Source organism: Diplotaxodon limnothrissa, linkage group LG14 (genome assembly GCF_057381915.1).
Source record: "Diplotaxodon limnothrissa isolate DT_005_m linkage group LG14, D_limnothrissa_male_GT1.1, whole genome shotgun sequence".
NCBI lineage: Eukaryota > Metazoa > Chordata > Actinopteri > Cichliformes > Cichlidae > Diplotaxodon > Diplotaxodon limnothrissa.
In genome coordinates, this window is record NC_140609.1 from 40,429,063 (window position 1) to 40,446,604 (window position 17,542).

At 46.0% G+C, this 17,542-nt stretch overlaps 1 protein-coding gene across 1 annotated transcript; it reads right to left on the bottom strand.

The window, feature by feature from the left end:
* Positions 1 to 392: 392 nt before the first annotated feature.
* On the bottom strand, positions 393 to 14,299 carry clip3 (CAP-GLY domain containing linker protein 3). Its single transcript, XM_085370692.1, has 15 exons — positions 14,271 to 14,299; positions 9,850 to 10,263; positions 8,287 to 8,426; positions 6,551 to 6,644; positions 5,242 to 5,403; positions 5,042 to 5,160; positions 4,420 to 4,656; positions 2,850 to 2,900; positions 2,455 to 2,590; positions 1,691 to 1,846; positions 1,476 to 1,607; positions 1,193 to 1,316; positions 843 to 910; positions 673 to 745; positions 393 to 447 (listed from the first exon to the last, which is right to left on the bottom strand). The coding sequence occupies exons 2-15, from the start codon at positions 10,238 to 10,240 to the stop codon at positions 393 to 395; spliced, it is 1,938 nt and encodes a 645-aa protein (XP_085226818.1). The 5' UTR covers positions 10,241 to 10,263; positions 14,271 to 14,299.
* Positions 14,300 to 17,542: the final 3,243 nt, after the last annotated feature.

Below are 17,542 nucleotides of genomic sequence, written 5' to 3' on the forward strand. Positions count from 1 at the left end.
AGCAGCAAAAACAAAAGCACGTAGCAGCACAAACGAACATTTGGTGGTTGTTGTTAGGCCCCGAATGACAGCACAGCACGGACAAATACCGAGCTGGGACGATGAGGTGAGAAGACGTGAAAGGTTGGGTTTTTTGGAGGAATCGGATTCTCGGTTTCTTCAAAGGAATGCGGAACGTTTTGATCAGATACAAGGCACTATAGATTTTGCTATAGAACGGCTAAATTAGGAGGTTCTGGGCTGAGATTAAGAGAGGAGGGGGACGGGGTCACCACGAGAAGTTTGACTGACGACGGCGAAAGTCGGTGAAAGCAGGAGTAGAAGATGGAGAGCAAGTACAGCGGAGAGACTGATCTGGTGGTGGAGTAGAAGAGAGAAGAGGAAGGGCGTAGTTAGGACTGCATCTCAGCGCGCAGCATCCACGGAAACCAACAACAGAAGAGCAGCCTGCAGGAGACGAGGAGGAGGAGGAAGAGCAGGGTTCAGTAAGTCTAATCCTGCCTGCTTTGCTGGACTTATTTGGACTTTTGATAAAAAGGTGAAAACAGTTTTATTTTGCTTTTCTTTTAAAAGCTCAAATTGAACCGTTTCCAAAATTTCCTCTTGTCAAAAAGTCCAAGAAAGCCGAACAGCAAAGAGCGCAGGACTGTAATGTGACGGAGCAGGGCTGACCTGGATATGGAGCTCTCAGACGTGAGGTCTTTAGGAGAACGCATCGTGTTGAAGTTACGCTTCGGCTGTGACACTGCAGCGCACAAGCACACAACGTTTGTTAGAACAAGGAGACAAATACGGTTTTCAGGGGTAAAGAATGATAATAAAACACTATGGTCGTCACTTACTGGTGATCTGGTGGACCTTCTTCACCGTGGAGCTGTCGTTCTGTGAGCCGTCCTTAGGGCCTCCGATTCTGACAACAACAGTGTTTATTGGCGACTTTTAAGGCGTCGCTCAGGAATCAAAGATTTTAAAAAGCCTTAATGTCACATCGTCCTGGTTACTTTGAAGCTTCACTTCAAGCTTCCACAGCTTTTAATGCTCTGCTGTATTTTTAGTTTTTTTCATGTATTTAATCTTTTTCATTTCCAACATTGGAAGAATTTCTGAGCTAATTAATCCTGAAGCTGATTATCTCCCCATTCTCATTTATTACACACACTAAAACATCACGGTACCTTCGACATATCCTCACCTCTGGACACGGGAGGGCGGAGCAAACACTCCATATTTGGGCAGGCAGCTGAAGTAGCGGACCCCAAACACCGAGCCGTCGTGTTTCCCTGTGGGCTGGTCCAGCTCGATACCGAACCAGTAACCTGCAGGGACACAGATCCGGTCACAGCTGCTCTGTCTGATAAGCATTTCTGCAGGATTAGTGCAAAGTTTCTCCGGACTGGAGAAGGACAGACAACACAGTCCTACAAGTATCCACATGTGCACAGTTCAGAGAACCGACTGAGGATCAGCAAACGCACCTGGAGCAAAGTCTGTCTTGCCAAAGTAACGAACGATGCCGTGCTTCTGTCCGGCTACCAGAACCTGATCTCCGACCTCCACATTCATTCCCTCTGGATCCAGACTGGCTACTGAAGCCTTCTTCTTCTGGGCTGAGAATGCAGAACAAAACTGATGAGAAGCACAGATAAACCTAATCGAATGAAGCTATTAGCAAAGACTGTAGCTCGGTTACCTTTCTCTCGCTCTTTCTCCTTCTTCTCTTTCTCCTTCTTGGTCTTTCCTGCGAGGCGGGAGGCCAGATCCATGCGGGGTGTTCTTGGGGTGGAGGTGACTGATGAAGGCGTCTGGTCCACAGATTTGGAAATCTTTGAAACTGGAGCGAAAATCCCTGCAGGGCAGAAGTAGATCAACGCAGTGAGAAACAGCAACAACTCCTGTTTCCATGCTGGAAAGATGACGAGCGTGCTCCTCCACCAAAAGCCTCCACAAGAACAGTCGGTCAGTGAGTTTGTTTACGATGAAATCAAAGAGCTCACACCAGGACTTGCAGCAGGGACAGCCGACTGAACATGAACAAGGAGATGACTTTAAACGGTGAAATGAGGGAAGGACTCTTCGTGTTTGCCTCCTGTGTTTTTTAGTGATGCTTTTGATGAACAGAGATATGACGTCTTTAGATGTCACGTTCTCTGATGTATTCACTGATTCGCTGGATGTTCTAAAGCTTGGAGGTCTTGAAGAGCCACAGTCACTTCCTGCAGATTCAGGAAGTATTACTAAACTTGAGTTAGGTTTGTCTGATTCCCCTTTGGAGGTTTTCTGGGAACATCCAATGGGGAGCAGATCAGAACTCACTTGTGAGAACCCGGAGCAACTGGAAAAATCCTGGGAAAAGTCGCCTAGAATACGCTACTTAACACGGTGACTTGATTTCAGCTAACGGGAACAAAATGAAAGGAGTCTTTGTCTCGCCTGTAGAAACCACAAATCTCTCACCTAACTTCGGAGGGCAGATGAAGTAGCGGACGCCGCCCACGCTGCCATCGTTCTTGCCCTCTGGCTCGTCTAGCTCCACGCCGACCCACTGCCCGCTGGCGAACTCTGTAGTACCACAAAACCTCAGAGTGCCAGCCTGAGAGACACAGAAACAAAAAGAGAGGGCGGAGTCAGAGGTGACCTCTCGCACTCTCGGAGCATGACTGCAAAAGAGATTTTTTCTGGTTAGGTTGCATGGGGGCAGATAGTCTGGGTGTCTGCTGCTGTGTTTTATGAAAGGGACGAACGTGACATCAACGCTACAGATGGAGTGACGGTGATTTCATAGGAAGACAACATGTTGGCAGCGTGGTGAGTCACTTCAGTTAGTCTACAATCCAGCCACTCCAACCAACCTGTCTGCGTTTTGCAGCCGGGCTGTCGTCTCTGCTCTGGTCTCTGTGGGGCTGCACAGTGAAAACACACTGTTCAGAGCTCAAGAAGCACAGTGTGAAGGACAAACTGCCACCACACACACACACACACTGCTGTTTACATGTTGTTAAAAAGAAACTGCCGATCAGATTAACCTCTTAACATCCACTGGCAACCCCCCCCCAAAGGCTACAGGGTCCTATTTTAAACGCCCAAATGTAAAAGCTGTTAATAAAAAACTGCAATTCAAACAAGACTTTATTTGAAATGTAACATCTTCTAGTTTCTGAAAATCTGCCGACCAAAAATAACGACTTGATGCTCGATCATCCAGGTAAGTAAATCTGTTGAATATGTTCGTCGGGATTTAGACTTTTCAGTGGGAGAAACATCAACTCATCCAAGTAAAGCCATTGTTCCTTCAGTGCTGCAGGTTTCAGTCACTGTGCAAATGTCCTGTTTATAAGGTTGAAACCTGCAGTCAGCTGAGACTGAAGACGTCACCTGATGATGATGAAACGTTTCTCCCACCGAAAACGTCCAGATGAACAGAATCCTGCAGAAACTGCTCGAAAATCCACCTACGGAGCAAATTCCAAACCACCGATCCCTTCCACATGTCAACCCAGATCAATCCAGGTGTGAAACCCCAGGTGAACATCAAGAAAACACTGGACTAACCTGGAGAGCATTGCTCCAAAAACCAGACAAAACTAGTTTCCAGGCAGGAGGGAAACTGGAATGAGAGTTTTGACACCAAAGTACAACTTCTGGCTTTCGATAAGAAGAAAGAAAATGCTGCATTCAACCATAAGAGCGTCATTAAATCAGTGAAGCATGGTGGTCAATCAATCATCATCAATGAAACGATGAATTCTGACTTAGAATTAGCAGAAAATATCAGGAGACCTGTCTGTGAACTGAACCGTGCAGCAACACAAGAACCATCATCGCATCCTACAAAGAAGAAGAAGTCCTGACTCAGAGCCCCTCCCTCTCAGAGCTGAGGATGCCTGTACCTGGGAATGGAGTCAAATCCCTCAACAGCTGCCTGAAAAGGTCGTTTGTAGTTTTTGATACACGAGGTGGCTCACAGCAAATATCCAAAGCAAAGGTCCACATACCTGTAACCCTCTGGAGTATTAAAAAATACAAATCTAACATTTTAATGTAATTTCCTGTACATCTCTTTGAGTCTCCTTGACCTCCATCCACCAGGCTGCCACAGAACATCTTAGGGGTAGTTTGCATGTGAGCGACACGCTAAACAAGCACCGGCTCAGAAACTAGAAGATGCCACCTTCCAAATCTAGTCTCTTACACGAGTTCGGTCTTTTGTTGCAAGTCTGCATATGAGCACAAATATCATGTAAGTGAGTAGACGTGAACCAAACTGTACCTCTAACCCTAAAGAGGTCACTGTTGACCTGGTGGATGTTCAGAGGTTCAGGACCGTGATGTTTTAGGTCATGTTTATGCAGAAATACAGAAGATTTGTTGTTTCAATGTCCGTCAATCCATTTATCCCAGTTTGATCTCAGCGTGTCTGACCTTCATGTCGTCCAGCACCACACGGTCTCCCAGCTTCAGCCCCAGAGCGGCCAGCATCAGGTTTCCTGGGATGTTGTCGTAGTTGGGCAGCGTGGCTCTGGGAAGATTGCAGCTCAGTGGAACGGCGTCCAGTAGCAGCTGCTTCAGCTCTTTGGCCACCATTGCCGCCTCCGCCTTGTCCAGGCTCATGTCCATTGGGTCGGGAACCACCTCTGCTGGAACCTGACCCTTATCGTTCTGCAGAAACAAGTCAGAAAGTCAGATTTGAGACGATAAATCACCATTAAGGGTCTCTGGATTTCAGCTTTAAAGGAACAGCAGCACAAAAAACTCAAGGAGCTGAAGCAGTCTTATTATCCTTATCCTTCACCTGCAGTTCAGACCTTCACAGACTGGATCAGCCAATCAGAGGAGAGCTCGGCAGAAGCTAAAAAGGCTTGTTACAGAATTAAAAAGAACTGAGGGTCTGCACCAAGGACCGGGACAAGGTAAAGAAGGATTACATTGAACTGAAAATTATGCAAAGCTACGTTAATTCATGAATTAAAAACAAACAAACATGGAGCTGGAGATGAGCCCATTTAATTAGCCCCCAGTAGTAAGTAAGGAAAGCTGTCCTTACCCGGACGGTGGGGTTGGCTCCGTGCTCCAGCAGACATTTGACTGCACCCAGGCAGAGGTTGGAGGCGGCGATGTGGAGAGCCGTACCATAGTGGAAATCGCTGCATGTGGAGTTCAGGACTGAGGAGAACACGGAAGGAGAGTCTCACCTCCTGTTACCTTCAGAACGACCACTAAAATACTGCCTGGTGTAGAAATTACCTCTGGGTTTGGCTGCTTTGAGCAGGACTCGGATCAGCTCCGGGACGTCGAAGTACGCGGCATAGTGCAGGGCGTTCATGTTGGTCCAGCGGCTCCTCAGACTCACGTCGGCGCCCAGCGAGATCAGCTGAGTGGTGAGACGCAGCGCTGCCGCCGGGTCGCCTGCACACACAATGAGGACGAAACTAAGACGCGGAGGAGCTGAATCCACCACACGCACAGACGCCGGCCGCCCCAGAGCAGGTCCACGCAGCTGCCCTGTACAATAACTTGGAACCACGTGAGAGCTCGAGTCGGCATTATTCCCAGTTGTTACATCAGGACGAACTAGAGGAACGTGGGACCTGAAACAAGGATCGCCCCTCTGCTCTTCCTCCTGAAGCAAAATCTCTTCTGAATCGAGGGTGGAAGGATTTGAGACTTTGGACTGAAGTTGGTTTGGTGTGTTGTTGGGATTTTTTTGTTTCATGTGATTTGTGATTATTAGAATTCAACCCCCTGAGGGCCAAGTTTTCACAGGTAATAACACAAACTCTTCACAGAAGGTTTATGGGAAAAATATGTAAATAGTTTTATTATTTTCTCGTGGGTGGAGTCAGAGTCATCAGCAGTAACGTCGAGTTAGACCCAGGATGGTAAAGTTGAAGATTTGTGATATTCTGGGCTGATATCAGCGTTTAGAGTCATTTGTCAGATATTTATTCTGGGATGATTAACAGAGACGCACTGACTCCAGTTTTCCAAATGTGTCCTGCTGACTTAGATGATGTCTCTAAGAACCTGACAGCCTTACAAGCAAAAAGCAGCTTTTCTTCATAATTAAAGAACCTTTTTGAACATGAACTGTGGTGAGTTTCTCTCACTTAAACTACTGAACTAATGAAAGTGCTGAAAGTGAAGTGAAATGAGCTGCTGCCGAATACCCGACCTCACCCGACGTCACCGAGCCAGCAACTTTTTTTCTGTTTTTCACTCGTCTCTGTAGTTTTGCTCGTAGCCGCCTTGATCCTTTGCTCATACCGAGGCTGCTAGCTTGCGGCTGAGGTTTGGATAACTTTGTTAACTGGCTGAGGGTGAATTACGAGGTCTATTGTCTCCATCACTCACAGCGAAGAGCTCGCTAACAGCCACAGCCTCACACTAACGACCTGCCTGTGAGTCTGCAACTGAGTATTTGAACACATCGCTGTGTGTATGCTGCATATGAAACAGGCTAATTAAGTCAGGAACTGTCTGATCCTGGTCTCCGGTCGGTCGGTGCACCTCTAGACCGATGCTTCCCTAATAAGTATCAAATAAAGTAACTTACCAACTCCGTGCGCTCCGGCCTTGCAGCTGTAGTGAAGCAGCGTCATGTCGGTCAAACCATCGCGGTCGTTCACATGGCAACCACGCTTCAGGAGCTGAGACGGAGGAAAGACAGTTACAGGTAACCTGACCAGAGATTTCACATCAAAACTTTACAAACTGATATCTGCACGTGCAGGCTTCTGGAACTTTCCCTTTCTGTTTAGAGCCCCTTGTACTCTGGGTTTTTTAATCGTGTCAGAGCATGTTCTGGTTTTCACACAGCAGTTATTGATATCAGGCTTTCAGTTTTCTGGATTTTTAGGCGTCACTTTCCTGTCACACTAAACAAAAACGTTAAATAAAGCCAGGAGGGGCAGATAGCTGAGGATACATTTATAATATTTTATTTAACATCTGTATATCGCTCCTACATGTGATGTTATGGTTGTATAATAAACTTTAAAGTGGGAAAACCCTGAGTTCACATCCTGGCCGTGCTGGCCGCCAGCCTTCCAGCTCGTTGGCTGATTTCTTCTCCGCGATCGTCGCTGTGCCGCTCTCTCCTTGTTTTTCTTTCCTCCAGGCTGAGTCGGCTTCACGCTGAGTCACGGTGAAGCCTCACTGACTTTCCATCGCTCCCTCTCCCTCTGCACCACTTGCTCTGCCTCCTGTTTCCATGCAGCCATTTTAACTGGGTCATTATCACCATCTCTCTGTGAGCAGCGCTGCTGCCAGTGTGACCATTACAGAAGGTCTGTACAGATATGCCCCCTTCATAAACCTTTCCCCTCCCTAAGGGATGGATTTCTTTAAATAATTGTTTAGGTTACGGTGAGCGGATGGGCCTGATGATGCACATGGATGCTGCTGCTTTAGGTTTGCTTTGGAGCATTTTCAGTGCAGTGATCTGACAAACAGCATGTCCAGCTGTGGGGCCCGCGCATCCAATCTTCTCTAGGATGTTATTTGCATGTTGCTTAGCAACAATTACATGGTATCTGTGCCTTGGTCACCATGGTTGCTAAAAACTTGGCACAGCAGCTTCTTCTCACTTTTGACTAAAAATAAAGTAACGGCAGCAACAACCTTTGAGACGCTGCTGGTGATGCAATCAAAGTGCACATACAGGTGTCTGATGCAGAGAGCACTTTATCACATGGAAGAGCCTCCATATTGTTATCTGGTATCCAGTCCAAATCAATCATCAATAATAAATAATCTTCCCAGCCTGTATTTTTTAATTGCATGGACCATAATTTGTGCTTTGAACAGAAGCTTTCAGCATTCAGGCTTTAAGAGCCTGACAAGAGCTGCTCAGAGAGACATCACTGTGTGTGTGTGTGTGTGTGTGTGTGTGTGTGTGTGTGTGTGTGTGTGTGTGTGTGTGTCCAGAGGGTTGAATCTGGGTCAATGTGACAATGAATCAGTGTTGGCTTTAAGCCAGTGACACAGAGGACTGCAGCAGGCTGAAAGAGAAGCTGCAGCACTGCCGAGGTTTCAAAAACGGAGACATGAGCCCCAAAGTTTAAGCCTAATGGAAGTTATTAAAAAATTAACTATGAATGTATGAATCAGGAAATTATGTGTAGAAAGCAGCAAGTTTTTATGCATCAGACTGTAAACGTGTTTATTTCTGCTGTAAAGTTTGAACAGGGGAGTCTGTGGGGACGGACTCACTGCTGGAGCCTCTAGTGGACGTTAGAGGAACTGCAGGTTTTCCAGTGTTTTTTTTTCTTTTTGCTTTTATGTTCTCACCTCATTGCCGATGATGTCAATCTTGTGCTGCACCTGGGGAACCCACTGTCGCACGATGGCGAACAGCTCAGGGACCGTGGTTTGGGGATTCATGAGGATCTCCAAGCAGGCCGGGTCATTTGGGTCGAAGAAGGTGAACGCTGCACGCAAACAGGAAGAAATCACAGATGAGCTTAAAGAGACAAAGAAAGGTAAACGGAAAGGAGCGAGGAAAGCAGGCAGGAGATGGTTCCAGACGGTGACACCAAGAAGAATCTGTCCCCGTCATCAAATCAGAAATAACCTGCGAGTGCTGCAGTTTCTCTTCCTGCAGGCTCTGCAGCTCTGAGGAGGGTTTTATTTCACTGCCATCAGCCTGACAACCTGCCCCACTGCGACTCACTGTCAGCAGCTCCGGGAGAGCCATTCCACTTCCTGCTAATAACAATGAAGGAAATCAGCTGCATATTCATCTTGAGGCACAGCAGGGGGCGCTCATGAGCTTGTCCTCAATAGCCCCTTTTCCATTAGTACCTACTCGATCGACTCAGCACGATTCGCTACAGTTTTCAGGGTTTTCCATTAAGTCATAGTACCTGCTCACTCGGGGTTCCTAGCGATCCGAGCAGGTACTAAAATGTGACATCGTCAGACTTCATCCCACCAACTGGCTGGTCAGTAGCGTCACTCGATTGTTTACGAAAATCCAAACCACCATTTTTGAAGCTTGACTACGAGGGAAACGGCTACAAAAACGACGCCGTGATTCAGAGTGTGAGAAAAGCCACAGACTGAGCAGCAGGTATATCATCACCTCGACGTCCACCTTTGTTGTGGCAGTCATGTCATGACATGCAGATATGTTGCTATGACGACAAGCACGCACACTGGGTTGTAATGGAAAATCAGTGGATCCGAGTAGGTACTAATGGAGAAGGTCTTATGAATGGGACTGAAATAAAATACCACCGATGTGTAACTTTATCTATAAAATGCATTCTGCTAATGCAAGCTGATTGGTCACTAAAGGACGTCCTCCCTCAATGGCGCCCATTCCCAAAAGATAACCGGACGTTAGAAGTTAAAGAAGAAGAAGCAGCTGGTTGCGGTGGTTGAAGGTGATGCAGCTACACAGTCTCTGCTGCTGTTTGCTTCACGCCCCAAATCAAAATGGCAGCTGCCATTAAGCAGCTTGTGGTGCTGTAACATCAGTAATACTCAGATACAACAGAAACCTGTGAGAAACATCTAAAAATTAAAGTGAAGCTGTTGTCGGGACCAAACATTTACCTCACATTTATATTTTTGCTCTACAGCTCCACAGAGCGCCCCCTAGGGAGCAGGAAGTGCACAGAGTAGGAGTTAATGCTGAAAGAGTAAAAGTCAGCTTGAGAGCGCCCTCTGCTGTGCTGCTCCGTGAACTGCGGTGATTTGCTTACTGAACAGTGATTGGCTGTCATCAATACAACAGGCCGATCAGTCAGACTGCGAGTGCTGACAGTGAGCTGTGACTCCAGCAGTCTCCACTTTAACAGCGTGACTGGCAGCATTTAAGGTGTCTGAATTTAAGGTGGTATGACGTACCGTAGTCTTTGGGCAGCGGTGCCTGGGCGGACGGGTGCACCATGGCTCGGCGCCGCGGCTCGTGAACCGGACTCTGGTACTCGGACACAGACACGGGCTCTGGCTCCGGTTCGGCCGGAGCCTCCTCCTCTTCCTCGCGCTCCTCTCTCTCCTCCCGCTCCTCCTCCTGCTGCTCTTCTTCCTCATCCTCCTCCACTTCTGTCCTCTCCTCCTGCTCCCTCTCTTCCTCTAGCTCATACTCCTCCTCTTCCTCTTCTTCCTCCTCCTCTACTTCTTCCTCCTCTTCTTCAGTCAGCGCCTCCTCCTCCTCTCTCTGGACCCTCCCCTCCTCCTGCTCCTCCCGGTCGTGCCTCTCCTTCTCCTGCACCTCCAGGTTCTCCTCTTTTGTCATGATGAGGGATTCTGCAGCAGGGCCTGTCAGAGAGGACACAGTAACAGATTTTCATGAGATTTTCTATTATTTTGTCCTTTAAACAACATTTTGCTCACATTTTATTCAGGAATTCTCAGCGTTTGTGCTCCTCAAACACTAATGAGAATACAAGCAGAGGTTGAAACAGGAAGCTGGATGTTGGAGAGCACAAACTGTCAGTAAATACTAATAACTAAGGACATCCCTGATTCAGGGAGCCTTACGTCCTCGGTCAGGACACCATCCAGTCTGACTGACCTTCATGAAGAACCAGGTTTCACAGCCTTTCTTGATGTTTTACTCCATCAGACTGCTGGGCCTTCACACTTTTTGACTGACTGTACAAGTCTGATCAGAGAAGACAGGTGTGTGCTAACAGCCACGGCTGGCGTGCCCTCACCCCGTCTTTGTAACTGACACTGAGTCTTTAAAAGGAGCTGCTTCCTTTGCTTTCCTGCGGACTGAGGTTCTGTTTCTGTCACATTGTCTCGTGTGACCTGAAAGACTTCTAGCTGCAATGACTGCCCCTCTTGTTTGGTTTAATATTCGCATTTTGTGAAACAGAATCAACCACAAGAAGTCCAAAACTGCGACACGGGTGAGACTGCTGCAGATAATAAGCATGATATGAACCAGAACACAGGACATCGCGATACAGACCTCGTCATAAGAAGCACGACATCATCGAAACCAGAGCCACAAAACACGGGACACAGATCAAAGCAGGAAATCCAAACTTCCCCCAGAAACAAATGAAACAGAAAACCTGAAAACATTCAGCTGCTACGTCACATAGAAGCTCATTTTCTTTGCTCCAAAAAGACAGAAAATCTTTACCTTTCAGATGTTTGATTGAATCTAAGGTGAGGTTACTGTTTCAGACTAAATCTGCTCCGTGTGATGTTTCAAATGTTCTGTGCACAAACACTCATAATAAAGCTTTATTGGCAGCACATAAAGACAATGACCGTCTGCATCTTAACATCACACCTGAATCCAAACGGTTAGAATTCTATTACTGTGCTGTTACATGAAACTAACATTACTCAGATAAACCTACTGCTAATACTGGGCTCGAGCTTAGTTATTACTTGGTATTTACTCAATAATTACATTTTGTAATTACATAATTATTCCACTAGCACCACATTATGTTTCTGAGCTGTGCTGTGACGCGCTTCAAACAGCTTTACTTTAGGTTTCTGCTGCAGAATGACTTTAAATAAACAGATTCAATCAGTGACGCAGTTTGTTGCCAGTAACACAACATTTCAGCAGTTTGTTGTGCTGTACTCGGGCCGCTCCCGGCCCGAACCACCGCACGGCTCCGCCACGAGGGCGTGGCCGGGATGCAGCTGAGACCGGCCGAGGTTTGTTTTCCTTCAGCGTCTTGTTGTCTCTGTTTCCATTCAGCATCACAACACGAGTGCTAAGTATAACTCCAGAGAGAGGGTGTGTGTGTGAGTGTGTGAGAGAGAGGAAAGAGCTGAAAGCAGGCTAATTGACCCACTGCACAGTGGCTTAGAGGGCTAACGCTAACCCTTGCTGCCCATCATTAGCTGTTGACTGGATTAAATCCACTTTAGCAAATGGACACGATGCTGAAATCCATCCGACTGCATCCATCACTGAGTCAGCATCATGCAGAGTGTGCTGGTTTAGGTTTAGGCTGCTTTCAAACGCTAAAGGCAGCGTTTTCTTTATTTCTTCACGTTATTTATCAAATGTCTGTGCGACGCAGCCGTGCAGTCTATGCACGCCATGGATCTCATGTATCTGCAGAATCTTCCAGAACAGGCCTGAACGTGTCACTGTGGGCTGTTTACACGTGAAAATGACCTGAAAAGCATGAGCGGGATAAACACTTCCCTCTGTGCACCATTTAGTGGGTTTGACTTCTCTGATTAAGCTCGTTATCAGTGCTTTATGTAATCTGAGATCCCAGCGGGACACAACGACAACAGGACTCAGCTGAGGCCACGATCGAGGTTACGCAACACGACCCTACGAGTCAGCGTGGACACACACACACACACACACACACACACACACACACACACACACAGGTGAAGTGCATAAGCATCCCGATGAATCTCCTAAAAATAAGCTCAGCTGCTGCTCTCTGCTGTGTTAACGAGGTTCCTGTTTTCAGACGCCTCGCTTCCAGGTCAAATGATCCGGGCTGATTTAGGACCAGTGAAGGCGACACGCACATACATGTTACATGTATTCACTTCATGTTTATGGCACATGTACTAAACACAACTTCATGTAGATTTACTGAAACAAAAATAAAGAAATGAGAGATTCCTGATGAAAGCCTGAGCAGCACCAAAGTTACAGCCACGCTCAGCATTCTGAGAACAGAGATCATCTGTGTTAATAAACATGAGTTTGGATTATATTCCAGATTATTGTTGACTGGACGACGACACCGAGAAACAAAAAGCGTTTCTGTCCCTACAGGTACAAACTGCAGCACGTCGCCTCTAAGGAGGCGCTTTTGACCTTTTGTAAGGCCACTGTGCTACATCCATGTTCTCAAACAGGAACAAACGCGTTCACAGTCACAGGCTCTTCTGGGTTTTTCTATGTGCACCATCAGGAGAAAGTCAGTGTTCAGACACGTAAGACGTATTTCCCAAAATCTCCACGATGTCCAAGATGTTCCCGTTTTAAAGATAACCACGTTGTCCTGTGTTCAAAACGTTCCTTCATTAGCAAAACAAACACATTCAGCAGTTTCCTTATGCCCCAAACATCCCAGCAAAGCCTTTCCCAGTAATAATTTTATCATCAATATACTCCAGGGGATTTTTTATGTGACCCCGAAAAAGCTCATTTTAAGGAATAGCTAACAAACTGCCCCCCCCCCCCCCCCCCATAATATTCCTGCTTTCTAAAAATTCAAACTTTCCAGTAAATTTCTAAAATCTCCAGATGTTCCATAATGTTCCGACTTTCCTAAGACCTTCCAGCGAGCCTTGAATCTGACCACGTGAAAGTATTTTCACTTTTTTGTCTTCTCGTGGAAGCAACTTTTCCTTTTTCCTGCAACACAGTGTCGAAGAATACTGCTACTTTCCAAAACGAACATTTCCCCCAATTTTCCTCGTGAACAAAAATATTTTCATTTCCACAAATCGACCGGCTCAGTTCACACACTGGAGCAACATCGACCTCTTACTGGGAATACTGGGAAAGTTCTGTTACCACCAACAAACAGCTCCTTTTACAGATTACATGGCAAGCTGCGCACTATTTAAAATATCCATACTTTCCAACATATTATGGATAAATCTCCTCATGCATATTCAAAGATGTCCGTGTTTTCTTAGATCGGCCCACTCAGCTCGCAGACTGGAGAAGGATCGATCTCTTACTGGGAATACTGGGAACGCTCCGCTCTACCCAGCAAAGAGCTCGTTTTACAGATTGACCGACACGCAGACCTGAGCGCTTATAACGCGACAGCTGCGCGATATTTGTGTGGGTTTGTGGTGGTTAGAAGCTGTTAGACGCCACGTGATGTGGGAGGCGGAGGAAGGAAAGGAGGAGAGGAAGGAGGCCATGGCAGCTTCAGCATCCTCCTCCTCCTCCACCCAGCCTCCATTTTACATCAAACCAAACATGAAGACAAAATCGCTGCAAACCGAGTCAGAACATGCCCGAACCCACGGTCTCCTCCCCACGCAGCGTGTTTCTGACGCTGAGTGATGAAAATGTTGGGATTCGGGCTCGGTGCGCGTTTGTGGCGATGTGCGCAGTGAAGGCCAGGACGGGAAAAACGCCCCTGTGACACAATGAAAACATCGGCAGGCTGCTTAAAGCCCACCGGAGCCACTTTAAAGAGATTTGAAGCTGCTGCTGCTGTTTTCTCCATCCTTCCTCCGCAGCATCGTCATCCTCACTAAAGCACCTGCTCTGCCTCCATCGTCTCGTCGCCTCCAAACCCCGTAAATGAAGCTCAGCTCGGACTCAAATCTGCGCTTTGACGTGTTTTACTTACCTGAGAACAAGCCGCTGGTTGATGAGTGGGTGACGAGCTTCTCTCTTGTCTGATGGCAGCTCCGCAGCACTCACCTCTGTGACGCTGCGCTCCTTCCGCCGCTGTATATAGTCCTCCCTCTCTCTCCGCCCAGACGGTTCTGGCTGTTTCCGTCTGCGTCGCTCCACCGCCTCTCTCGCTCACCTCTCCGCCGCTCAGCCATAAAAACACTTTCAGAGAAGAAATGACTTTTTTTAATGGGATCAGCTGAATAATTATTCCTTCATTTAGGAATAAGACGCCTTTATATACACAGACACTCTCCATTAGATACACATATTCAGCTGCTTGTTAATACAATCATATGATAGAAACCCAGCGCAGTTAATCATGTAGACATGGTCAGGACAACCAATGGCGTGTCCAGCGGGGTGGCCTGGGGGGGCACAGGCCACCCCCCAAACCAGAGTGGCCACCCCAGGTGCCACCCCAAAGGCAAAACAATAAAATTCAATCAAATATCAAATGTCCGATTATGTTTTCACGGTGACGCTCAGATATCCGAGTGTAAGTGAATGCAGCATCGCTTCTGCGCTATGCGCATCACGTTAGCAAAGGTAGGAGAGCCAAGCGCGAAAGACGTCACTGCAGGAAACAATTTTTCGGTGAAAGAAAATGAGGACAGAATAAATGTCCCGGTAAGTAATATCAAGTTTGTTGAGTTTAGTAAACTTCGGTGAAATTAGAATACCAAGGAAAAAATAACACTTAAAGAATTATTGCAGCTGTGGAATATTTCTGACAGTTTGCTACAGAGGGCAGCTAACATAAGAGTTATGAGTTATAAGATATAATCTAAGTCGTAACATTGCTGTATGGAGCTGCAGATTTGGTTGCAGGTTAACATAGCTGGACTGGCCATCGGGCATACCGGGCATATCCCCAGTGACTTATTTTTTATTTTTTTTGTAATGGCATGAACAATGAGAGGTGGTGGATTGGCCAGATGCAGGTCGATGTGTAGAAATAACTCCGTTGTTTGGTGGTGGCTATGGCGGGGCTTCCACAGAGGCAACAGGTGGATGAGGGAAGGGGAGGCAGGAGGAGAGCCCCGAGGCAGCCGCCAGTCCGAGTGTCAGGTGAACTGAACTTCAGGTAAGAAGTTATGACCTGCAGTCTATCTGGGTCAGATATAAACCAAGTTTAGGTGGAGTTTATTTTCGTTGTGCTGACTTTTTACTGTCAGTTGCAATAACTCATACTGCGTTCTAGCCAGTTTGACAGAGTTTCTATACAGCTGGGTGGGTGCTATGATGTTACTGATAGTGAACTTTATTTTATTCATAAGGTCAGTTAGTAGAGTTGCCAACGGCTCCTTAAAAAAATGGAATGGTCCCTCATTCAGAGAAAATATTACGCGTTTCGTATTGAGCTGAGAAGAGACGCAGTTTGTCCCGGACTTTAGCTAGAATGGAAAAAAGACACAAAGCTGGATTTATTCTGTCGTTACGCTGCACAGCTGCCTCTTCTCTCATCCTCTCCCCTCCCTCTCCTGTTGCTACTTCAATCATGAAACTGATCAATGATCAGCTGATCGGCTTTTCTCTCTTGTTTGTTTATTGCCCACTTTGCGCCAGAAACAGGAAACCAGCAGATGTCGCGCTAAACAACAGCAGCACGTTTAAGCTTGATCAGCTGTTGTTAGAATTTATTTAATATTAATTTCTAGTATCAGCTGATGTTTGCTGGAGCCACAGCTGTAAAGCTGCTGGTCATGATGTCTGTTTAGATATGTGGTGAGAGGGAAACATGAAGATGAAACCAGGAGATGTCCTTACTGAATCATCAGAGCTGTGATGGAGAAACAGGTTTACCTTTTAGGTGACATGAATGAGTTGAAGTTATGAACTGTTTCTGAGAGACAAATAACACCAGGATCCTTTTTTATGTAGCTGACAGCTGGTAACTGTGCAGGGGCGGGTCTAGCAAAGTTTTGCCAGGGGGGCAGGTAGGGCATTAACAGGGAAAGGTGGGCACAAAGAAATACTTTTCTTTCTTATTCTCATTTAAAATGTCTAGTTTTTATTAAATAATTATCTAAATCTTACAACCAAAGTTTTTATCTGACGTAAAATGTATAGAAATCATACATATACCAACAAGACTGTACATCACTGTCACAACAGCATTTGTTTTCATTCAAAGTCTTTATGGCTTTAATACCTGGTGGGTCGGTCTGTAGTAAAAATGCCCAATTTTTTTGTCCCAGTCCAGCCCTGCAGCTTAATACTGGCAGTGTCACCATGCCAGCTGACTGTATTTTATCATCAGCCAGTGCTGTTCTTTATCAATATTACCAAAGTTTACCATAAGGCAGCATAGAAAGTATTTACTTGCTTTCAGGTTTTATTCAAATGTTAGTCTTTTCATTTGTTTCTCCACTTTTTTCCTGTTTCACAATCAAACACCAGTTTGTGAGAAGATTATCTTCTTTTTTTAACAGGCAGATAAAGTTTTGCATTGGCATTGGCTAATTTGCCAATTGTTTGTTACAAATGTTCGTATTTTAATTTTCAAAAATGTTTTTGCCCAAAACATATGTGCACTATATGTCAGTAAAAATACTATGCAAATATTGATGTCCTTGAATGCTGAGTAAACACTGACAAAGCACTGATTGTATCTCTTGTACTTTATCAACGCAGTATCTAAAAACTTTGCACCGTAGTGGTTAAAATCTCATTCTAATAAGAGTTAAAAGTGCATTTGGTTATTAGGTTTATAGGGTTATTGAATTATGGTTAAGGGTTGGTAGAATTTTTTTTTTAAACATTATCTGCCAATTAAATCTGCCACCCTTCTCCAAATCTGTGCCCCTACCTGGCCCCCCCAACAAAAATTTTCTAGACACGCCACTGAGGACAACTCGCTGAAGTTCAAAGTGAACATTGGAATGACGAAGATTTAAGACTTCTTTGCCCCCAGACGTTCATGTGAGTGTTTCAAAAACTGCTATTGATCGGCTGGGATTTTCCACACAGCCACAGAAAATCTATTTTACAGAAAATGGTCTGAAAAGGAGCTAATATCCCGCGAGCAGCAGTTCTCTAGGAGAAAGGGAGAATTGCTTCAAGCTTATAATTAAGCCACCAGTAACTTAAATAACTACTTGTTACAACTGAGGTATGCAGAAGAGCATCCATATGATCCACAGCAGGTGTCAACTAAGAAAACCAACACTACAACTGAACCAACATTGGATGTTGGACGGTGGGTCAGAATTTGCCTTAAAC